Genomic DNA, 26380 nt, shown 5'->3' on the forward strand with positions numbered 1-26380 from the left:
ATTAGGTGTGGGTGTTTTCGGAAGAAGCTCTGTGGGTGTAGCCTTTGCAGCACAGGATTTCACTGCTATTCACTACATACATTTTAATGGGAAGTCCTCAGACATTTATTCTTGTTTTAGAATCATGTTTGACCCCACAAGTCTACATTTGATGCTGAGTTGTGTCTGCTTCTTGAACTCTGTGAAGAACATGCTTGGGCTATATTCTGAGTTGCAATTAATTATAAATTTCAGGGGCCGGCGACTCTAATGAGCACAAGCTCTACAGCAGAGATAACTCTTTGTCTGCCTCTCCTTTGTTGCATGTGAGAGCTGGGTTCATCATAGCACTTGATGAGTTTTGCGACCATATACTACTTTGTCATAACACAAATCATTCGCCCAAACATATTAACAAGGAAGGAAATTCCACAAAATGAACTGATGAAATTAAGAATCACGCATAATAAGGATGATTTAATGATTGTGTTTCAGCATTTTCTAACTCTAAATTTAACTCAAGTTCAGCAAAATTAAATATTTAAGTTTAGGTTTTTTTTTTCTTCAATTGTAGCCTTTTGCATCATTTTTACTATTTATATTTGTCTTTGAAATAGATTTCAGGTATTTAAGATTACAGTGCCAATAAAAGTATTAACCCATGCGTAGGTTTTCATGTATTATTATTATACAACATTGACACTCTGGACTTAATTTTTTATTTTTTTTTACATTTATCAACAGAAAAGTCTTTTTAATATCAAAGTGAAAATAGATCTCTACAAAGTGAGCTAAATTACAAGTAATAAAACACAAAATAATTGATCATATACATATTCACCCCATTCAAGTCAATGTATATAGTAGTAGGTGCACCTTGGGCAATGAAAACAGCCATGAGTCTATGTGGACAGGTTTCTTCAGCTTTGCACATCTGGACACATTTTTCTCCATTCTTCTTTGCAAAACTGTTCAAGTTCTGTCAAGCTACATGAGGATTATAAGTGAATAACCTTTTCATGTCCAGCCACAAATTACCACTTCCATTGACATTTGAACTTTAACTTGGTCACTCCAGGACACTTGTTTTTAAGCCATTCTCCTGTAGCATTGGCTTCATGCTTGGGGTCATTGTCTTCTGGGAAAATAAGCCTTTTGTACCAGGTTTTCCTCCAGAATGCCATTTATTTTGCTGTGTTTACTTTACCCTCTATCCTCACAAGTCTTCTGGAACCTTTTGCAGAGAATCATCCCCACAGCATAATACTACCAACCACCGTGCCTTGCAGTTGGGATGTTGTGCTTTTTATTGTTGGGCTTATGGCAAAAACAGCATTTTAGTGTGATGGCCAAAAAGCTCAGTGTTGGTTTCACCAGTATATAGAATTTTCTTCTGTCTGACTTCAAAACTGGTGTGCTCATGTGGTTGTTTTTATTTTTATTTTTTAATTATAAAACAGTGGCTTTTTTTTTTTTTTTTTTTTTTTTTGACACATTTCCACAAAGCACTGACTGGTGAAGCATTGGGTAACAGTTCTATGCACAGTTCCTCCAATCTTAGCCAATGTAGGTTGTAACTCTTTTGGATTTTGCATACATTTTCTTCAGCTGCAGGTGGAAGTTCCACGCAACTGTTGTTACGGTTCTGCCTTTGTCCAGAAACAGTTTCATAAGCTGTATGACCTTAGTCTCGGAAAGTCTTTCTCCCGTGGGGCGACTGGGATCTTTTCCTGAATAAGATCAAACACAGTTGGGTAGTGTGCGACAGGAGCTTCCTCCTGCAGCTAATATCACTTCAGTACACGCATACTTTGTCTCCATGCCCATGTCAATCAAACAGAGGAAGCTCTGCAGTCTACTTGTGACTTTATGCTGTAGGAAGATACGTAAATAAATCAAGATAAATAACATTCAATCTGGCTTTTATATAAGTAACATATAAATGTTTTTATATAAAGACCATCATAAAACGTAATCACAAACAGGACTTTGCACAATACCTGGGTGAGCTCTGTAAGCCACGCTTTTTCTTTGAAGGACAGGTGTGGAGCAGACTGACTAGCAGGATGATGCCGGACCTCTTGCTGCATCCAAACGGTGACATCTTTCGCCTTTACACCTGGTGCAGCTGCGTTGTTCTTATATGTGAGTGGACGCTTCTTGTAGGGAGGGCTTCTGTTCTCTTTCTGCGATGTAGAACCCTCATCTGAATTCACCTCTGTTATAGCACATCTTTATTTGAAAACAGCAGTGTCAGATCAGGGGGAGCGTGAACGCGACTGAGAGAATAAAACCAATTAAATTTTATTTAAATTAATTTATTGTATAATAGTAATAATAAGAGCAGCTCACTACTCAAAACGTTTATTTTGGGAGGCGGCAAGGCTCAAACCCGCGACCCATTGATTTATGAGTCAGCAGTTCTTACCACTGCACTACCAATGCAGTTGGGACAGTGAAGTACACTAACCCGATTTCTTTTACTTTGCTTATAGTCTTGAATAAAAATGCACATGTTTTGTTATATTTGTACCTTTTGTGAAAATGCTTATTTGATATTTGGACTCTCACATTATACACTTCATATCAAAATGTTGTCATTAGTACTTAAACATGAAAAAAGTTTGTATTTTAGGTATGTGTTCAACATTTCTGTCATGATACACTTACACAGATCTTTGTAGACATGGAACACACATGAAATACATTTGTTCCAAATAACGATATATTTATTTATCCTCTACAGTTCCTGGTACCTCACTCCCAGGTAAGCAAGGCTTAAGCTGGGAGAGCTTTTTGCCCTTCCTGTGGTGGTTGGGGGATGGGATAGCAGGCTGTTTGCTGCTTTTGCTTATCGACACATTTACAAAGAGAGAGGTGCAAACGGATTTAAGGTGGGCTGGGATTATGAGTTTTTTCGTAGGCTTTGATAATTCAAGTGTTAAAGGGAGTGAATACTTAAACTAGCATTTGAAAGTTTGGAATCTCCCAGATATTTTCATGTATTTGAAAGAAATTAATAACTTCTTTTTAATCAAGATATCATTAAATTGTTTTCAAAATACAAGCAAGACATTACTAGTGTTGCTAATGGCTATCTGTAGTTCAACTGACTGATGCTGGCCATAGAATTCTTTTTCTGGCATCTTCTGTCCAATGCCTTTGTTCCTTTGGCTATTTTAACATTTTTCTTTTTATTTGTCTGTTTCAGATATAATTAAGGCCTTCACCCCATAATGATCTTTTTACTTTTGCAGATGACAATGGTATTTGGTGTGTATTTAATGAAGAAGTCAATTGAGGACTTGTGTTGCATTTCTTTCTCAAACTACAGACTCCAATGTCCTTATCCTCTTATTAATCTAAGCCTTCCCCTTCCTTTTCTAATCTGGTTAGATCCAAATTGCCATCTTCTCACAAGACCGTAATAAATACCTTTGAATGAAATCTTCAATTTCTTGCCAATCTGTCACATGAAATAACTTTCATTCAGCTAAAAAAAAAGCAATAGACTAACTGAATTGTTTCTTGAGAAAGTGGTTTCATTTTGGCCATTTTTGTACCCAGTACTGAATTTTGGGAATGCCAGTGTCTTGCAACTCAAGTGAGCATAAAATCAGGTTTTAGTGGTGCTAATGCAATTGCAAAGGTTTCCCTAATAACCAATTAACATTTAAAATGACTAATTTAAGGATTAGCGGAGGGAGGTGACCATTAGTACACCGAAGAAATGGTTGCTGAAAATGGGGATTTGCAGTCATACGTGAATAATAAATTTTAAATCAGTAATAGCCATTAGTATCATAAGTAATGCATTTTAATTCAATTTAATGGTATCTTGATAAATGAAAGTATGCATTTCTATCAAAAACATGACAATTTCTAGGTGTTTCCAAACTTTTGACTGGTAGTGTAAATCATTCATGATCATATTTTTCTTGCATATTCTTTTGTTAATTAGTTTTAAGAACATTAGAAAATAACACATAAAATTTATTTGTTGCTTTTGTCTTGATCAGGTTATCACTTTAAAACTGGATGATTATCCTTTCATCTCTCACTTTGTAGTAAGTGCCTCCACAGTTTACAGCAAGGAGGTAAGTCTTAAAACTTTGTCATAGCATTCTACATTGGTAGCCAGTGTACAATAGAAATTTGAGTAACTGAATGAGCTCAAAAACAAGCAATAATATAGATTAAAATGGTTCCATGTACAATACATTTGAAAAATAACAATTATATGGCAGTTGTTTATCAAGATGTTTTTGGTCATTCAACCATGTTAATTGGCATAATGACATGACTTTAGGCCTGGTTAGGGCAGACTGAGGGAGAAGTTTTCTGATAAAAAGTAGCAACTTACTCCTGCACCAGCAAATCAGACATTTGTGAAACTGCCACGTTTCTACCGTGAAAGATGCAAACACAACATGCATGCAAATGTATTTACTCAAATCAATTGATATTTGGGCTTCAGTTTTCAGAATTTGACAGATACATGTAAATTGAACAGTTTCCTTTTCTTCCGTTGTATTCTTGAATAAAAAGCACACTTGTTTTGTTATACCTTTTGTAATAGTGTTTATTTGATATTTGGACTTCAGTTTTCACACATTACACACTTCACGTTATCATGTTGTTGTTATTAGTATAACATGAAAACATTTTCTGTTTTTAGTTATGTGTTCAACATTTCTTGGTCCACATTTCCTATCATCCTGCATTTAAAAAGATCATTGTCAACATGGAACACACATGAAATGTATGCATTTTAAATAAATATATATTCTTGTACAATTCCAGACACCTCACTCCCAGATAAACAGACTTCTTCTGTGAGAATTTTGTGTCTGACTTAAGTTGCGTCGATGGGGGATGGGGTAGTAGGCTGCTTGCCTGCCTGCAGCTGATTGTCATATTTGCAAAACAGAAGCGATATTGGTGCAGAGTTAACGCAGTGATGAGGAAGTGAGAATAAAATTAAGGTGGTCTGGCATTACGAACACTTTGCACGCTTCAGGGAGTCTAGTGTTAAACCAGAATTAAAATCTGTTATTGCATGACAGTGTGGCTGAAATTGCTTTATGCAGACTTTATTGAAAAGAAAGTGCCGTGTCTTTAAGAAGGCACAGGCGACATGGAGTAGGCATGCTCATTCTATGCATGCGCTTCTTCATTTGTGTAATTAGCAGGAAATAAATGACATGCCTGCTGAACTTTGTTTCATACTCACCAATTCAATTCACAGTAAGTGTAATGGAAAGGGATAATAGCACTAGTCGTTCACAAATTGTTGATAAACAAGGCTGTTGAAGAGAGATGTTGTAGCACTTTGCATATAAGGCATAGGACAAAGGTGAACCTGGTGATACTCCCTCACTTGTTTGCTAATCGTGTTACAAGGCTTGTCTTGCCAAAGCATTTGAAAGCATCCAATCTTGAAAGCATTTATTCCTTGCATATCATAATGTCTTCCAGGAGTTCAGAACTTGACAGTTGTGAAAAGCAAGAAATGTTATGATTAATGTATGTTGATGGCTTAAGAAATGCATGTTTTAATTAATGCGCATTTAGCTAATGCTATACTGTATTAACACTAGAATCCCTGAAGCCTACGAAAAAACTCATAATACTGGCCCAGGTTGTAACTCAAAACACAATTCTCGACAAAACGTTGCCAGATGTCTGAGATCGCAGCAAATCTGTCGTTTTTCTCAAGTTCTGCATGGGTGTCTTTGTTGTCAAAGCGCAAATGCTGCATGGTAGTCTGATAGCAGTCACGGGACATTGTATCTTTGATTGCCAGTACAACAAATAATTCTGAGCAGGCATCAGGCACAGCACCAACTGTGGTCATTGCTGCTCTTGTGAAAAGAATGGAGATAAATGCCATCAACTTTGAGAGGCAGAGGCAAATTCATTGTACCATGTGAATGTCACTGAGAGAATAAAACTAAATAATAAAAAAAACAAGCGCTAACTTTTACAAGGAGCTAAAATTTACACCGGGTGTTACAGACTCTAATCAAATATATGTTTTTATAATGATAATAATAATAGCAGCTCACTACTGAAAACATGGAGTGCCTGGTCTCGAACCTGGTACCTTTTGGGTTATAAGGCAGCAGTTCTTACCTCTGCACCATTCAAGAATACATATTAACTTCATGTCAATTGACATTTGAGCTTGGGTTTTTAACTCATTGACAGCAACATGTAAATTGAATGATTTTTTTTTCTTTGGTTATATTCTTGAATAAAAGTGCGCGTGTTTATTTGATATTTGGAGTAAAGTCTTCACATATTATACACTTCACGTCATTATTAGTATAACATGGAAAAAGTTTCAGCTTTATGTATGTGTTCAGCATTTCGTGCCTTGTATTTCCTTTCATCCTACACTTAACCAGATTTTTGGAGACACGGAACACACATACAATGCATGTATTCCAAATAATGATATACTGTATTATTTACCCTATACAACAAAATTAAGAAAAATTGAGAGTAGTATTATACAAAGTCTAGACTAAGGATTTCAAGTTTAGTCCTAAGGCCTGTGGCTGCAGATTGTTTTCTCCAATGAATTTCTTCTTTTAAGAGAACTCCTCCATTAATTAAAAAGGCTGCCATGCAGTACTAGTGTTAATTTAACTTGGGAAAGTAAATTTTTCATAATGTTTTCACTTCTGTTCACACGTGTTTTCATATGCATTGTTAAAAATATAAAATATTATTGTCTATTTTTATTAGTAGTAAAATAGCATTACTCCTTACCCAAGATGATTTATCAAAATTAATTTACATACATTGCATTTCATATTTCAAAATTAACAATTTTGTTAGAAAAATGGTACAGAATGTTAAAACAGACCTTAAAATCCTTTTATTGCAATTAGACCCATGACAAGATGATAAACTTGTAATATAAAAATACAGTTACCTGATGATTTATAGTATTGGGACACTTTTAGATATTCATAAAGACAGCAGAAAGCTTAGCAATTGTCAGTGGCCAATTGTCAATTTATTTATGGAGCAGATTTAAAACAACATCAGTAATGCTGTAACCAAAGAGCTTTCCAATAAAATATACAATAAATATAAATAAAATACAATAAAACGCAATATAAACCCACAGTTAATTTAAACAAAAGAAATGACTAAGAGGAAGGAACCATCAGTATAACTGAAGGTCATGGAAAGCTAGAGAATAGAAATGGGTCTTCAATCTAGTTTTAAGCAGTTCAATTGAGGGTGACTGCTTAATGTAAATGGGTAAAGAATTCCACAGATGAGGTACAGTAACTGCAAAGCCCTATCCCACTTAGTTTTACCTTTAGTATGATGGATAACAAGAGACAAGTGACTGGTATATCTATCAGATATTAGTAGATGTCCATTATTGTCATATGTGTAGATTAAAATGGTTGGAAAGGTTTGAGACCTTTGAAAGACCTATGAATCTAGCCTGCCTACTGGCCTCACCTTAGGGATCCTGACCACAAACTGTACTGGTAGGCTTCAGCCTGTCCTGGCTCCAAAAAAGGCTTTCAAAGTTTTAAAAAAAACCCATAAACATCTGAAGTGTGTATTAAATGGCTCTAGTGAGGAACAAAGACCCATAACAGAAGCAAAAAATTTGGAAACCCGAAAATCAGTACTTGCAAAAATGCACTCTGTAAATCGCAATCTATAAACCACTAAAAGACCCACTCCCCAGCCTCAAATATACAAAGTGCACTTCATATGTGATATATTACATTGTAATAATTGTACATATTATGTCTTTTAAGAATAGGTTTTGTTTGTATTAGATAGTGTTTCAGAAGGCATATTTTCTCTTTGAATAAGAACTGCTGTACCAAACCCATAGTCTTAGTGTTAAGTACAGACTCCGGATGTAAAATTTATGGCAGGGGGTTTCATTGAACTGGTTTGGCAAAATTGACTGTGTTTGGACATGAGTCTAGAAGTCACCCCCACAGGAAGGTCATAAACCCCCCCTAGTGGTATGAAGCAGGGTCTTAACTGAATTGTGGCTTTGATTGGCCATTGGCCATTCACTCATTGGTCTAGTCATGATGAAACATGATTAGACATACCAAATGAGTTTCCAGCACTCATTGGTCCAGGATTTGAGAGTGGCAGCCTTTTCAGCAGCTCCGTGTAGGACTATATGTGTATGTGTATTTTTCTACTTTTATTTTTCTATTTTTATTTATTGATCACTCCTACCACTTTATTTTATGTGGATTTGTTTCCTGGACACACTTACTTTTACAACGTGGGTATGGATTTTTACATGCCGAGACTCGTCTATTCAAGTACTCAACTTCGAGTGCTGAGAACAAATGCCAGTGCCGGTGTGGTTCCCTATTTACCTGACGAGGTAAGAAGGCGGTATCGTGGCAGCAGAGCCGGCACTAAGCTAAAAATGAAGCGGCTTGCGAGAAAGTGGCGTTTTAAGCCTTCGGTGCCTTCTGTTATTCTGGGGAATGTGAACTCAATCTCAAATAAGATCGACGAACTGGCTGTGCTGGTGAAAAATGTCAGGACCTACAGAGAATGCAGTTTGTTGTGTTTCTGCGAAACGTGGCTAACTAACACCATCCCAGATGCTAATGTGGAGCTACCCGGTTTTAGCACAGTAGAGCGGACAGAGACGCAAGTACCTGTGGGAAGCACAAAGGAGGAGGACTCGCTCTCTATGTTAATACACGGTGGTATAACTCTGGACATGTTAAAGTCAAAATCTCCACTTGCTGCAGGGACATCGAACTGTTGGCCGTAAGTCTGCGTCCCTATTACTTGCCCAGAGAGTTTGGACACGTCATTGTTGTCATCGTGTATATTCCTCCTCGGGCGGACGTGGAGCTAGCGAGTGACATCATCCATTCTGCTGTTGCTAAGTTACAAACGCAGCACCCCGAGGCACTTGTGCTAATCGCTGGAGACTTTAACCATGTGACGCTGGACAAAACATTACCTGCATTCTCCCAGTATGTGGACTGCAACACCCGGGGAAATAAGACTATTGATTTACTGTATGCAAACGTTAAAGACGCATACAGTGCCACCCCGCTGCCTGCGCTTGGGAAAGGAGATCATAACCTGGTTCTGCTTCAGCCTCACTACAAACCAAAAGTGAGAATCCTACCTGTAACCACACGATCATTCAGGAAGTGGACCCCGGAGGCTGAGAATGCTCTGAGACAATGTTTTGGAACTACAGACTGGGATATCCTGCAGGGATCACATAGTGAGAACATTGAGGAGGTTGTTGACTGCACTACTGACTACATCAACTTCTGTATGGACATTGTAGTTCCAGTAAGAACAGTACGCTGCTATGCTAACAACAAGCCATGGATTACAAGTGACATCAAGGGCCTTTTGAACCAGAAGAAAAGGGCCTTTAAAGACGGTGATCAGCATGAGCTCAAGCGCGTGCAGAAGGAACTCCGAGTCCAGCTCAGGGCGGCAAAAGAGCAGTACAGAAGAAAGCTGGAGCAGAAGTTGCAGAACAACAGCATGAAGGAAGTGTGGGATGGGATGAAGATCATCACTGGCTGCAGCTCAAAGCGGGGTACCACCATCGAGAGAGACGTGAAGAGAGCAAACCAAATGAACATCTTCTTTAACAGGTTTGACCACCCTAACCCACTCTCACCTCGGAGTACTGCACTCTCTACACATCCTTCTGCTGATACCAACATAGGAGGGACATCCCCACCCACAATTACAGCAGCGCAAGTGAGCAGAGAGCTGAGGAAACTTCGTGCCAGCAAAGCAGCAGGTCCAGATGGAGTATCGCCACGACTGCTGAAGGTCTGTGCATCAGAGCTGGGGGGTCCTCTACAGCGCATCTTCAACCTGAGCCTGGAACAGGGGAAAGTCCCGAGGCTTTGGAAAACATCTTGCATCACCCCAGTCCCAAAGGTATCACGTCCTGGTGAGCTGAATGACTTCCGGCCTGTCGCTCTAACATCACATGTGATGAAGACCATGGAGCGGCTGCTGCTTCACCACCTGAGGCCACAGGTCCAACACGCCCTCGACCCTCTGCAGTTCGCATACCAGGAGAAGGTGGGAGTGGAAGATGCCATCATCTATATGCTACATCGATCCCTCTCCCACTTGGACAGAGGCAGTGGCGCTGTAAGAATTATGTTTCTAGACTTCTGTAGCGCCTTCAACACCATCCAACCTCTGCTCCTTAGGGACAAGCTGACAGAGATGGGAGTAGATTCATACCTGGTGGCATGGATCGTGGACTATCTTACAAACAGACCTCAGTATGTGCGTCTCGGGAATTGCAGATCTGACATTGTGGTCAGCAACACAGGAGTGACGCAGGGGACTGTATTTTCTCCGGTCCTGTTCAGCCTATATACATCGGACTTCCAATATAACTCTGAGTCCTGCCACGTGCAAAAGTTTGCTGACGACACTGCTATCGTGGGCTGCATCAGGAGTGGGCAGGAGGAGGAGTATAGAAACCTCATCAAGGACTTTGTTAAATGGTGAGACTTAAACCACCTACAACTGAACACCAGCAAAACCAAGGAACTGGTGGTGGATTTTAGGAGACCCAGGCCCCTCATGGACCCCGTGATCATCAGAGGTGACTGTGTGCAGAGGGTGCAGACCTATACATACCTGGGAGTGCAGCTGGACGATAAATTGGACTGGACTGCCAATACTGATTCTCTGCAAGAAAGGACAGAGCCGCCTGTACTTCCTTAGAAGACTGGCATCCTTCAACATCTGCAGTAAGATGCTGCAGATGTTCTATCAGATGGTTGTGGCGAGTGCCCTCTTCTACACAGTGGTGTGCTGGGGAGGCAGCATTAAGAAGAAGGACGCCTCACGTCTGGACAAACTGGTGAGGAAGGCAGGCTCTATTGTTGGCATGGAGCTGGACGGTTTGACATCCGTAGCAGAGCAACGGGCACTCAAGAGGCTCCTATCAATTATGGAGAATCCACTACATCAATTAAACAATGTCATCTTCAGACAGAAGAGCAGTTTCAGCGACAGACTGCTGTCACTGTCCTGCTCCACTGACAGACTGAGAAGATCATTCCTCCCCCAAACTATGCGACTCTTCAATTCCACCAGAGGGGGTAAACGTTGAACATTATTCAAGTTATTGTCTGTTTTTTACCTGCATTTTTTATTACTCTTTAATATTTTTTGCTGCTGGAGTATGTGAATTTCCCCCTGGGATTAATAAAGTATCTATCTATCTATCTATCTATCTATCTATCTATCTATCTATCTATCTATCTATCTATCTATCTATCTATCTATCTATCTATCTATCTATCTATCGCTAGCGAGAAAGTGGCGATATTAGCCTTCGGTGCATTCTGTGATCCTGGGAAATGTGAACTCACTGCCAAATAAGATCGATGAACTAGCTGCGCTGGTGAAAAATGTCAGGACCTACAAAGAATGCAGTTTGTTTTGTTTTTGTGAAACGTGGCTAACAACTAACATCCCAGATGCTAACGTGGAGCTACCCGGGTTTACCACAGTTAGAGCGGACAGAGACGCAAATACCTGCGGGAATCGGAAAGGAGGAGGACTCTCTCTCTGTTAATACAAGGTGGTGCAACTCTGGACATGTAAACATCAAAATCTCCAGTTGCTGCAGGGACATCGAACTGTTGGCCGTAAGTCTGCGTCCCTATTACTTGCCCAGAGAGTTTGGACACATCATTGTTGTTATTGTTTACATCCCTCAGGCGGACGTGGAGATAGCGGGTGACATCATCCATTCCGCTGTTGATAAACTGCAAACACAGCACCCCGAGGCGCTTGTGCTAATCGCTGGAGACTTTAACCATGTGACGCTGGACAAAACATTACCTGCCTTCTCCCAGTATGTGGATTGTAACACCCGGGGAAATAGGACTATTGACCTACTGTATGCAAACGTTAAAGACGCATACAGCACCACCTTGCTGCCTGCGCTTGGGAAAGCAGATCATAACCTGATTCTGCTTCAGCCTTACTACAAACCCAGAGTGAGGGAGCTACCTACAACCACACGCTCATTCGGGAAGTGGTCCCCTGAGGCAGAGCAGGCTCTGAGAGACTGCTTGGAACTACGGACTGGGATATCCTGCAGGGATCATATAGTGAGAACATTGAGGAGGTTGTTCTGCACTACTCACTACATCAACTTCTGTATGGACATTGTAGTTCCTGTAAGAACAGTACACTGCTATGCTAACAACAAGCCATGGATTACAAATGACATCAAGGGCCTTTTGAACCAGAAGAAAAGGGATTTTAAAGGTGGTGATCAACATGAGCTCAAGTGTGTGCAGAAGGAACTCCGAGTCCAGCTCAGGGCGGCGAAGGAGCAGTACAGGAGAAAGCTGGAGCAGAAGTTACAGAATAACAGCATGAAGGAAGTGTGGGATAGGATGAAGATCATCACTGGCTGCAGATCGAACCGGGGTGCCACCATCGAGTGAGACGTGGAGAGAGCAAACCTGATGAACAACTTCTTTAACAGGTTTGACCACCCTAACCCACTCTCACCGTAGAGTACTGCACCCTCCACCCATCCTTCTGCTGATGCCAGCATAGGAGGGAGTTCCCCCCCCCCCACCCACAATTACAGCAGCCCAGGTAAACAAAGAGCTGAGGAGACTTTGTGCCAGCAAAGCAGTGGGTCCAGATGGAGTATCGCCATGACTGCTGAAGGCCTGCGCGTTGGAGCTGGGGAGTCCTCTATAGCATATCTTCAACCTGAGCCTGGAACAGGGGAGAGTCCCGAGGCTTTGGAAAGCATATTGCATCACCTCAGTCCCAAAGGTATCACGTCCTAGTGAGCTGAATGACTTCCGGCCTGTCGCCCTGACATCACATGTGTTGAAGACCATGGAGCGGCTGCTGCTTCACCACCTGAGGCCACAGGTCCACCACGCCCTCAACCCTCTGCAGTTCGCATACCAGGAGAAGGTGGGAGCGGAGGATGCCATCATCTATATGCTACACCGATCCCTCTCCCACTTGGACAGAGGCAGTGGTGCTGTAAGAATGATGTTTCTGGACTTCTTTAGCGCTTTCAACACCATCCAACCTCTGCTCCTTAGGGACAAGCTGACAGAGATGGGAGCAGATTCATACCTGGTGGCATGGATCGTGGACTGTCTTACAGACAGACCTCAGTATGTGCGTCTCTGGAACTGCAGCTCTGACATTGTGGTCAGCAGCACAGGAGTGACGCAGGGGACTGTACTTTCTCCGGTCCTGTTCAGCCTATATACATCAGACTTCCAATACAACTCGGAGTCCTGCCATGTGCAAAAGTTTGCTGACGACACTGCTATCGTGGGCTGCATCAGGAGTGGGCAGGAGGAGGAGTATTGGAACCTAATCAAGGACTTTGTTAAATGGTGCGACTCAAACCACCTACAACTGAACACCAGCAAAACAAAGGAGCTGGTGGTGGATTTTAGGAGGACCAGGCCAATCATGGACCCCGTGATCATCAGAGGTGACTGTGTGCAGAGGGTACAGACCTATAAATACCTGGGAGTGCAGCTGGATGATAAATTGGACTGGACTGCCAATACTGATGCTCTGTGCAAGAGAGGACAGAACCGACTATACTTCCTTAGAAGGCTGCCGTCCTTCAACATCTGCAATAAGATGCTGCAGATGGTTTATCAGATGGTTGTGGCGAGCAGGGGCCCTCTTCTACGTGGTGGTGTGCTGGGGAGGCAGCATTAAGAAGAGGGACACCTCACGCCTGGACAAACTGGTGAGGAAGGCAGGCTCTATTATAGGCACGGAGTTGGATAGTTTGACATCCCCGGCAGAGCGACGGGCACTGAGCAGGCTCCTGTCAATCATGCAGAATCCACTGCATCCACTGAACAGTATCATCTCCAGACAGAGGAGCAGCTTCAGTGATATACTGCTGTCACTGTTCTACTCCACTGAGAGACTGAGGAGATCGTTCCTCCCCCACACTATGCGACTCTTCAATTCCACCCTTTAAACGTTTTAAACATTATACAAAGTTACTGTGTCATACCTGTATTTTTATCACTCTTTAATATTGTTTTTATCATTATGCTGCTGCTGGAGTATGTGAATTTCCCCTTGGGATTAATAAAGTATCTATCGATCGATCATTCATTCGTTCGTTCTTTCTCCTGCCATCTTGCCATGAAGTGAAGTTAACTCTATCTTGGATGCAATACAGAGACATGCATAATTGCATAATTAAATGTGTAGTTCCTTTTCCTGCCTGAACTTTCACTTTTTCTAACTGAGGTTATAGATAACTAGCTGTCCCCCATGGCTCCGCCTAAGTAGTAGCGAAACAGGATGAACTTTAAAATTCAATAAAAAATTTTTTTTTAAAAAATGTAATTCTGGCCAATCAGAAGATTGGTACGCTCCAACATCATCTATATTGATTGTGTTCAGCTCTGATGGGAGAGCGTTCCCCACGTGGGGAGAAAAGCACATGGTCATGATATCTCTGGCAATGAGCAGCTACTGTCTAATACACTTGCTGCTCTGATCTCTCTCTCGAAAATGTCAAACGCGAAGGGCATTTCAGTTCACTTCATTAATTAAGTTCTTTTGAACGACTTGTAATTGAATCAATTATTTTGATTCATTTGATTTATTTAAAAATTAAATTTAAAAAATTGTACATTATTTTGTGTGTGTATGCTGACAAAAACAAACAAAAAAAAGATTTACATTCCTTAGCTTTGTCAACTGCATGTGATGAAACACCACACTATGTGCAAATTCCATTGTAATAAAATCTCCAATGTGTGTGTGTCTGTATGGATATATATATTGTAAGAGAAACTACAGACAATCGAAGAGTTGGGTCACCTGAATGCAAACCCCGTATAATTTGGGGAAAAAAAATACAGGTTATAAATGAATTAAAAGTCTTCACAGACGCAAGTTTTAAAAGCGACATCAAGGGTGGTAAAGCTGTCAATGTTAGTCTCCACAAGAAAGAAGAGACAAGGTTCTAGTAAACAGTGCCATCCTTTGTTCTGGTGGGAAGTTACCATCACATGAGCCCAATGTGCACATGTATGAAAGGAGCTAACCCCCTTCAGCCCAGAGCTATCAAGTCAGGTGTTCCAACCCATGAGACCTTGAACACAGGAGACCGGGTCGACGATGAAAGACTTTAAGCCAAGAGCTGCCTACCTCAAAAAGGTTGTAGATCCAATAACCACTCAGTTAAATGAGTATTTGACTCCACCCTCTGCAAGGGTGCAAGGTACATCACCAGAGTGAATTCACAGCCCAGGAAGTAGTAGTATCTCAACTGGAAAATAGCCAAGGCCTCTGTCCTTCCACAGTTTCAACAAGTATTCATGGTAAACATGTTCAGCTTGGTGATGGTTTGGTTGTTTCACCAAATAATCAACTAGCTCCTTCCTCTCCTTAATTTCATAAGAATGAGAAGTGAGAATTAGAAAAATGACTTGAGATCCAGGCTGAAACTCCTGCAGGGTCATGCCGTGGTCATAATAGTGAACCTTTCTGAGTGCTCACACTCCATATTTTATGTTAGAATTGGTCTAATTTTTTCAAATCTTTTCCATAATTGCTCAGTATATTCTAGAATGTTGGGGGGGGGGGGGGGTTATGGGGGGGGCTTCTCCTCCTCCCATTCTCCTTTCAGGATATACAGTACAGTAACTCAAAAGGTGAGGCACCTATAGAAGCCTAAGGGACCTTCCGGTAAGCAAAAGGCTTGAGGGGTAGTAACTGATCCTGGCTCCTTCCATCCTCATTGACCACTTGGTGAAGAATTTGCTTGAGAATTTGATTGAAGAACTCCACTAAACTGTCAGTTTGAGGAAGGTACACTGATAGTTTTTAGGTGTTTAATGTGGAGTAACTTGGCAACTTCCTTGAATGTCTCAAAGGTGAAAGGTGTCATTTGATTCATGAGAACTTCTTTAGGGATACTGTCATGCACATAAACCCCTATCAGTTCCTGTGCAGTGTTTTTAGATTTGGCCATTCTCAAGGAAATTAGGTCAACCATGGTGTTCTGTTTCTGCCAACAGAGCAGCTGGAAGAGAAAATGAGGGAGAATGTTTACCAATTATTCACACACTACCTTTTCAGTCGATATCTGGGACAGTCCCAACAATCATTCCCACCAAAGAACAGTATGTGCCTGATTACATACCTGCAACTGGACTTTCAATGCCTGGATTTGCACTGTGGCTTGCATGATGGCCCCTACATCCTGTTACTTTGTCATTTAGCAAAGTTTGTGAATCCCACCAACTACACCACTGTAAGAGAAGCCACAAACAATCATAAAGAGTTGGAGCACCTGTTTGCATAACCCATATAATTGGAAACAATGAACGTTAAAAATGAAAAGTAATGTCTTCACAGACACGAGTCTGAAAAATGATCAATTCAACATATGGGGATAAGGATGTCTGGCAGGAAGAGGCAGGTCCAGGTGTCCAGGAAGTGATGTCAATCTTCTGGTGGGAGGGATAGACAAGGTTTTGGTAAGCATCACCATCCTGTGATCCAGCAGGAAATTACAGTCACCTGGGGCCTCATGTATAAACGGTGTGTACGCACAGAAATGTTGCGTACGAACGTTTCCACGCTCAAATCGCGATGTATAAACCTAAACTTGGTGTAACGCCGCGCACATTTCCACGGTAACTCATACCCTGGTGTACACAATTTCTCAGCTCGGTTTTACAGACTGGCAGCACCCAGCGTCAAAGCAGTGCTACTGTTCCTGTGTGGTCACCCTTTCTTTCTTAGATCCACATTCCTGACGCGGCTTTATAAATACACTTAAACTAACTGCATATTGTTTATTAGTGTAATGTATCTGATTGTAATTAACCTGCAGCAATATAATGGTCCAAGGAATAGCCATAGTATTCCAAATACCATAACTGCTTTAGCATTGTTACTCTCACTGCATCTTCTTCTTTCAGCTGCTCCAGTTAAGGGTTGCCACAGCAGATCATCTTTTTCCATATTACTCTCACTGCACCACTTGGAGTATTTATATCACTGTATCTGAGTGGGGAATCACAGCAACAGCTGATCGGAAAGAGAATTAACGGTATACAGTATCAAGCATGCTGCCACAGCAAAACGGTTAAAAGCCTTTCCTATACGGACTTCGCGGTTTAGAAAAAGTTTCATCCCAAGAACTATAAACGCACTCAATCAGTCCATCAAGTGCTCCTTGTAGAACTGTTTGTACTTAAGTACAATCACCTCACTGTAAACTTGCACTACAGTTATAATATTGCACAACCTGTGCCACTTTATAAAGCGCGTATTTACATATGATGACGATATCATTTTTAAGATGAAATGCAGCAAAATATGTTGATTATATTATAGAGATAAAACTTTAACTTCATTTAAATAATCTGTATTGTTAATAATTAAACATGTGAGGACACGGTGCCGCAGCGCTAGCTAGTTCAGGGATTGTTCCTGCCTCACGTTGTATTCTTGCTGGTACTGACGTGACACTGGAAGGATAGACGGATAGAATAATTAAACACGTACTACGAAGATATTTCAATGTTCCTTAAAAGTTTTGAAGAATCGGCGTTCTAAGCTTACAAATGGCTTCACGTCTATTACAGAGCTGATTGTGTGGCGATTGGGTATTTGGAGAAAGAAAAGTAAGGACAGGAATTGGAGGTTAGTACGTTTGAAAGAGACAGTACTAATGTAATAAATTATTTCATCGAAGGTCGCGCATGGCGCAGCAAACCTCTTGCGTGAGACACGACCAATCACTGCACCACCATGTTCCCATGTTTAATAACATGCTTTCATTCCTATCATCATGAAAAAGATATCACGTATACATCTCAGTATTTTAATTATTCAGAGAGCTGTAATATCACGAATGTAATGGATTATGTGTCTTTTCGGAGAAAGAGAAAGCCCGTTTAAAGAAGCAGGTAGTGATTCACACACACAGAGCACATAGAAGATCAAATACAGAACAAAGCATTTAACGTGCTACTTTAGTTACAATGGGATTTGAGAAACTAGTAAATTAAACGATTTTAAGATTAAGTTTATGATGTTCTACTTTAATGGCAAAATAAACTACGTGATTAAAGTGGAAATTTCGAGATTAAAGTTGACATTTCGTGCTTTTTTTCCCCACTGTGTGCCTATTTTTTTTGTCTGTACCCTAATAAGCTTTCATATGACACTCATATGACAGTGGGCTATGACTCGCCTTTTCACAGCAACTTTGATAGATAGATAGATATGTGATTTCTTTTTTATTTCGGGCACTGTGCGACTTTGTGAACTTGAGCTTTCGAGTTTCTCTGACACTCTGTCACTTGATCAACTTCCTTTTGTTGATTATACCACTGTTTAAACCAACAAATAGTACGTTTTTCCTTTGTCTCCACTTGGTATTCGCTAACATTCTTATATTTTCCCCCGTGCTTTTCCCATTGTCTTTTCACAGAAGGCTATTTATATTGATTTGCATATTCAATGAGGCGTAATTCTGGGAGGAGTTGGGGCGGGACAGAAGGCGCATGCATGTGCTTTACTTTTCACGCTGATTGGGATTTATGTAGCGGAAGAACGAGGAAGTTTGCATACGTACAGAGTCCTGCATCTGGATTTTTCTGTGCGTATGCACATTCCCACTTTTGTGCTTACGCCATGTTATACTGTGAGTTCTACGCACGGCGTTATACATGAGGCCCCTGATACTTTAAGCTGTCCAAATGCGTACATTCATGATTATATAAGTATTTTCTAAACTATTGAAATGACATATGTTATCAATCAGTGCATACATTTTACTCTGGTTGGTTCATCGGTTTATACCCAAATGTCTTCTATAAAATAAAAGTTTATTTTATTATATTCTGGTTCTTCTTATACCCTTTGGTTTGAGCCACCACCCTTTAAATTTGTGTGTATGTAACAACTGTCTATTCTGGTTGTTTACAGGACATCTGCTGATTTCTTAGTCTTCTCTTAGTCATCTTTCAGTACATTGTGTGTATTATATCTTTGTCTTGACCTTTACCTTGTTTCCTGATATGTCTGAACAGGTTTATGACATTTATTAATGCTTTATGCTATTTATTTAAGATAAATGCTATATTTTAACCTCCTTAGCATTACATTTTTTATCAAAAAAACCATTGCATTTTTTGGCGTGAAAAATTACATATTTATTAAATCTGATCTTTTTGACTGTAAAACATGCAAAAGACTAAAAGTACAAAATCAAAACTGTAGAAAGTATAATGATACAAATAATTATTATGAATAATAATAATAAAAATAATGCTAATACTGTATATACTGTCAAGTATGTGTTGTTTGTGTGGTATATCTTGAAGCACAGTGAAATACACAATTCAGTGTCACGGTCAAAACAATTGTAGAGTGATTCTTTGTGGATTTTCTTTCCAGACCGATCAGTTTTTGAACAGTACACTGCACATGTGCCATTGACACAAGCATCACTTTCGGATTTATCAGTCACGTTCAATTTCACTGTCAGTTTCAATGTCACTACCCGAAGATAGATTCACTTCATCACTGCTCGTATCACTGTCAAGAGTGTACAACACCTGGTATGCTGAAAAACATTTCTTACGGACGCCATTATAAGGCTAGGAAAAGATATGTCTACTCTGTTACCTGGGTAACACTCGAGCCTGTTGCTTATGCATGACACGTCTATATCATTTCCATTAATGCTGTTGGCACTTCCACAGCCCGAGTAATCCTTGGAACTACCGCCTATACAGTTGCCCTAGTGACGCTAGGGAGTAATGCTTTTAGCACTGTTTTTACAGCCAGAGTGACACTAGGATCCAATGCTAAAGAAATTAATGTGGAAACCATATCAAAACACTTTTACCCTAAATTACTATGTGACCTGTAAGTCTAATGTTTCTTCCACAGTATGTACACTGTGTGCGAAATTATGAGGCAAGTGATTATTTTGACCATAGTATCATTTTTATGCATATATTCCAACTCCAAGCTGTATTTACTTGAATGTTGTTGTATTTAACTATATCAGGTGATGTGTATTTGTGTAGTTAGGGAGGGTGTGGCCTAAGGAGAGCAACATCCTATATCAAGGTGTGCATGATTGTTAGGCAGCTTGTTTTCCTCTGGCAAAATGGGCCAAAATGAGATTTAACTGACTCTGAAAAGTCAAAAATTGTAAAAAGTCTTTCAGAGAGATGCAGCACTCTTGAAACTGCTAAGATATTGTGGCGTGATCACAGAACCATCAAACAGTTTGTTACAAATAGTCAGCAGAGTCACAAGAAACGTGTTGAGAAAAAAAAGATGCAAATTAACTGCCAAAGATTTAAGAAGGATCAAACGTGAAGCTACCAGGAACTCATTTATCCTCCAGTGCTGTCATATTCCAGAACTGCAACTCAGAGTGCCCAGAAGTACAAGGTGTTCAGTGCTCAGAGACATGGCCAAGATAAGGAGGTCTGAAACCCGACCACACCTGAACAAGACATAAGTTAAAATGTCAAGACTGGGCTATGAAATATCTAAAGACAGATTTTTCAAAGGTTTTAAGGACTGATGAGATGAGAGTGACTCTTGACAGATCAGATGGATGGGCCCGTGGCTGGTTCAGTAACGGGCACAGAGCTCCACTTCGACTCAGGCGGCAGCAAGATGGAGGTGAGGTACTGGTATGGGCTGGTATTATAAAAGATGAGAGCTAATTGATCCTTTTTGGGTTGAAGATGGTCTCAAAATCAATTCGCAAACTTACTACCATTTTTTAGAAGACACTTTCTTCAAGCAGTGGTACAGGAAAAAGTCTGCATCTTTCAAGAAGACCATGATTTTTATGCAGGACAATTCTCCATCACATGCATCGAAGTACTCCACTGCGTGGCTAGCCAGTAAAGGCCTTAAAGTTCAAAGTTCACCTGACCTAAACTCTACTGAGAACTTGTGGTCCCTTCTTAAATGGGAAATTTAAGGTGAAAGGAAAACAGTACACCGCTCTGAACACTGTCTGGGAGGCTGTGGTTGCTGCTGCACAAAACGTTGATCAAGAAACTGACAGACTATGTGAATGGAAGGCTTATGATTGTTATTGAAAAGAAGGGTCACTGTTTTTGTTTTTTTTTTGGAAATGTCAGAAATGTTTCTTTGCAATTTTTTAGTTGCTTATTATTCTCACTTTAACAGATGAAAATAAACAATTGAGATGGGAAAATTTTCATTTTTCCTTTTAGTTGCATAATAATTCTGCACTCTAATACTTGCCTAATAATTGTGCACACATATGTCTTCCCCTGAGAATGTACACACTCACATTTCCTTTTTAAAACATTCAGGTTTAAGGTTTATTAACATTCTGCATTGACTGATAGCACTGTATTTGTTCCATGGCGGATGTTAGCCCACTTGCTGACCGCAACATTAGGGGCTTCAACTCTGGCGCTGACGATATTCGATTCTCGAGAGGGGATGCAGTGAGTGTGTATGCCTGATGAGCCCAGAATTAAGGAGAAACACGTGTCGCATACTCTTTGCATTATTTGAAAGTAAACTATTAAAACCATTCTATGATCAGCTTCTGGGAGCAGAAAGAGGGCACGTGGCGGATGTAAGGCGACTTCCTGACCAACCACAAGCGTAACCTGGCAGGTAACCATCCATACAGTCAGATTGTGATTCAGAAAACGAATGCCATGAATTTAATTACCACGATCTACATACTGTCAAATAAACGAAACACACGCCGTAACGGGACAGCTGTGAAAAGCGAGGTTCACAAAAAAAACGGATCCTTAACAAATTGTTATTGGTATATTTTCGATCCGTTTAAAAAGGCTTTATTTTCTTCTTAAAAAATTAAAAGCAGTACTTCGCCGCAACGAAGCGCGAGAATTTGGCTATATATATCTACTTCTCATAATTAAAAGAGGGCACGTGGCAGATTTTAGACGACTTCATGACCAAACATAAGTGTTACCTACCAGGTGGGGTTACCACTTTTAATACAAAAAAATAAGGGACGCATACTGCAGCTGGTGCCACATCCCAGTACCAACAGTTTGCAGACTCTACTTAAAAGACCCGCCCTCCTCACTGGACAGTTAAAAAGACCAATCAAACTAACGATGACATCAAGTATTACCCAATCCAAAGTAGGAAAGGAGGCATCTTCATAAAATGCGTGTGGGATGATTTGCATGAGACGCTGCTTTAAAAAAAATGATAAAAAAAAATACGGGACGAGTCCCGTCCCGTATTGATTCAAAACGGGACGCGCAATTTTATTCTCAAATACGAGACGATTCCGTATTTTAAAGGACGGGTGGCAACCCTACAGTGCCAGGTAACCACCCATACAATCAGATTGTGATTCAGACTAGGAATGCAATGAATGTAATTACCCCGATCTACATACAAGGCGAAAGTCTTGCAACATTCAAAGATGATGGGTTGGGATAAGTACACCATAGAACATAAGAGCTTATGAAGCCTTGAACCGAAAAAAGCAAGATCTCAGAGATCGTAAAAAAAAAAATAGGAGGTAATGTCGTTTTACTCGCTGTAGATTTTAGTCAAACATTACCAGTTATTTCACGAGGGAGACCAGCAGATGAACTCAACGCGTGTTTAAAATCCATGCTTCTGCCACGTTCGGTTATATGTCGCGTGTTCTCAGGTAGGTGCACCAAAAAATGTATACATTTAAGCATGTAATGGGCAAACAAAAAATGAGGTATACCCGAAGGCACTGCAGTAGTACTTAATGTAACTTTACTTCTTAAATGTTAATGTTTTACTGTTTAATAATTTATACGCTTCTTATATGTTGTTCAAATTCTTTTATCAAAATACCAGTGACAGCGCAATGCACGATAACGTGGAGTGAATACACCATATGCATCCGCCCACGGCCGCCCTGGTGTGCGCAGATAGAAGTTGATTCTACAATAAAATAAAATAAAGATAAAAACCCAGGATTGTTTCCTGCCTTGTGCCCTGTGTTGGCTGGGATTGGCTCCAGCAGACCCCCGTGACCCTGTTTGGATTCAGCGGGTTGGAAAATGGATGGATGAATGGATATACAGTGGTGTGAAAAACTATTTGCCCCCTTCCTGATTTCTTATTCTTTTGCATGTTTGTCACACAAAATGTTTCTGATCATCAAACACATTTAACCATTAGTCAAATATAACACAAGTAAACACAAAACGCAGTTTTTAAATGATGGTGTTTATTATTTAGAGAGAAAAAAAATCCAAACCTGTGTGAAAAAGTAATTGCCCCCTTGTTAAAAAATAACCTAACTGTGGTGTATCACACCTGAGTTCAATTTCCGTAGCCACCCCCAGGCCTGATTACTGCCACACCTGTTTCAATCAAGAAATCACTTAAATAGGAGCTGCCTGACACAGAGAAGTAGACCAAAAGCACCTCAAAAGCTAGACATCATGCCAAGATCCAAAGAAATTCAGGAACAGATGAGAACAGAAGTAATTGAGATCTATCAGTCTGGTAAAGGTTATAAATCCATTTCTAAAGCTTTGGGACTCCAGCGAACCACAGTGAGAGCCATTATCCACAAATGGCAAAAACATGGAACAGTGGTGTACCTTCCCAGGAGTGGCCGGCCGACCATAATTACCCCAAGAGCGCAGAGACGACTCATCCGAGAGGTCACAAAAGACCCCAGGACAACGTCTAAAGAACTGCAGGCCTCACTTGCCTCAATTAAGGTCAGTGTTCACGACTCCACCATAAGAAAGAGACTGGGCAAAAACGGCCTGCATGGCAGATTTCCAAGACGCAAACCACTGTTAAGCAAAAAGAACATTAGGGCTCGTCTCAATTTTGCTAAGAAACATCTCAATGATTGCCAAGACTTTTGGGAAAATACCATGTGGACTGATGAGTCAAAAGTTGAACTTTTTGGAAGGCAAATGTCCCGTTAACATCTGCCGTAAAAGGAACACAGCATTTCAGAAAAAGAACATCATACCAACAGTAAAACATGGTGGTGGTAGTGTGATGGTCTGGGGTTGTTTTGCTGCTTCAGGACCTGGAAGGCTTGCTGTGATAGATGGAACCATGAATTCTACTGTCTACCAAAAAATCCTGAAGGAGAATGTCCGGCCATCTGTTCGTCAACTCAAGCTGAAGCGATCTTGGGTGCTGCAACAGGACAATGACCCAAAACACACCAGCAAATCCACCTCTGAATGGCTGAAGAAAAACAAAATGAAGACTTTGGAGTGGCCTAGTCAAAGTCCTGACCTGAATCCAATTGAGATGCTATGGCATCACCTTAAAAAGGCAGTTCATGCTAGAAAACCCTCAAATAAAGCTGAATTACAACAATTTTGCAAAGATGAGTGGGCCAAAATTCCTCCAGAGCGCTGTAAAAGACTCATAGCAAGTTATCGCAAACGCTTGATTGCGGTTATTGCTGCTAAGGGTGGCCCAACCAGTTATTAGGTTCAGGGGGCAATTACTTTTTCACACAGGGCCATGTAGGTTTGGATTTTTTTTTCTCCCTAAATAATAAAAACCACCATTTACAAACTGCATTTTGTGTTTACTTGTGTTATATTGACTAATGGTTAAATGTGTTTGATGATCAGAAACATTTTGTGTGACAAACATGCAAAAGAATAAGAAATCAGGAAGGGGGCAAATAGTTTTTCACACCACTGTATATATATATATATATATATATATATAATTTGCAGTTGGAGATCCACAAAGGGAGAAAAAATGAATCACGTATCATAAAATAGTTTTATTCCTGAGCTTTCAACCCCTATCAGGGGTCTTCATCAGAGGATAATGCTTAGACTTACAAGAATCAAAGGCAATATATAGCATCACATTCAGTATTGGGGGATGGGGGGGGGGTGGGTGGCGGTGACTAAGTCAGTATGATCAAGGGGGGGGGGATAGGGGGGGTGTATCGTTTAATTAAAGTGCATATGTCCTTCTTAAGTTGGCATATGCTGGGTTTATGTCCAAGTGTCTGTTGATGGCGTTTTCATCTGATAGCCAAGACTCGGCCAACTCTCTGCCGCTTTTTGTACTGGCCTTAAATTTTACTTTTACGTTGTCCCAGTTGAATGTGTGTCCTGTCGATTTATATATCTGTATGTGTATATATATATCTGTATGTATGTATGTGTATATATATATATATATATATATATATAAGACAGCAACACTCATAACAATGACAACACAATTACATTGACAATCATGTTACGTTATTTTTAAAATGTTTCCTTTTCTTTTTCATAACCTCTTTAACACACTACTTCTCTGCTGCAAAGCGCGGGTATTTTGCTGTTTATCTATATATATATAAAGGAGAGTTGGGATCCGAGAGACTGTTTGTGTGTTTGTGGAGGGATGGAGAGTTAAGGCGGGTGTTGGAGTCACGTGATCATCTCCCCTCCCATTCACCTCATTTCATTCACTTCATTTCGCTCCAAGCTGAGCTCCGCAGCTGGCGCGGTCTTGCTGTTCTTGATTTGCTTTTCACATGGCCAAGTATACGTTGCATGCTCAAGAGTAAGCTCAGCACACAACTTGGTCATATTACAACCGGAGGGGCGAACTGACAACATGGTATACAAAGAGATCCTTAACAAATAATTATTTATATAATTTCCCTCAGTTTATTATTTAAAATTTTAAAGCAGTACTTCGCCGCTGCGAAGCGCGGGTATTTTGCTATATATATATATATATATATATATATATATATATATAGGGCGGCACGGTGGCGCAGTGGGTAGCGCTGCTGCCTCGCAGTTGGGAGATCTGGGGACCTGGGTTCGCTTCCCGGGTCCTCCCTGCGTGGAGTTTGCATGTTCTCCCCGTGTCTGCGTGGGTTTCCTCCGGGCGCTCCGGTTTCCTCCCACAGTCCAAAGACATGCTGGTTAGGTGGATTGGCGATTCTAAATTGGCCCTAGTGTGTGCTTGGTGTGTGGGTGTGTTTGTGTGTGTCCTGTGGTGGGTTGGCACCCTGCCCAGGATTGTTTCCTGCCTTGTGCCCTGTGTTGGCTGGGATTGGCTCCAGCAGACCCCCGTGACCCTGTGTTCGGATTCAGCGGGTTGGAAAATGGATGGATGGATGGATATATATATATATATATATGTATATATATATATGTATGTATATATATATGTATGTATATATATATGTATGTATATATGTATATGTATATATGTATATATATATATGTATATATATATATGTATATATATATATATGTATATATGTATATGTATGTATGTATATGTATGTATATGTATATGTATGTATGTATATGTATGTATATATATATGT

The 26380-nt window shown here is 40.4% G+C and overlaps 1 protein-coding gene across 1 annotated transcript in view; it reads left to right on the plus strand.

The window, feature by feature from the left end:
• pgap1 (post-GPI attachment to proteins inositol deacylase 1) overlaps positions 1–26380 on the plus strand; it is a 319938-nt gene that overhangs the window by 124794 nt on the left and 168764 nt on the right. Inside the window, exon 13 of the mRNA XM_051930514.1 lies at positions 3999–4076. Coding sequence (XP_051786474.1) covers positions 3999–4076 — 78 coding nt within the window. The remainder of the gene's footprint in view (positions 1–3998; positions 4077–26380) is intronic.

This window comes from Erpetoichthys calabaricus, chromosome 8, assembly GCF_900747795.2.
Source record: "Erpetoichthys calabaricus chromosome 8, fErpCal1.3, whole genome shotgun sequence".
Classification (NCBI taxonomy): Eukaryota; Metazoa; Chordata; class Cladistia; order Polypteriformes; family Polypteridae; genus Erpetoichthys; species Erpetoichthys calabaricus.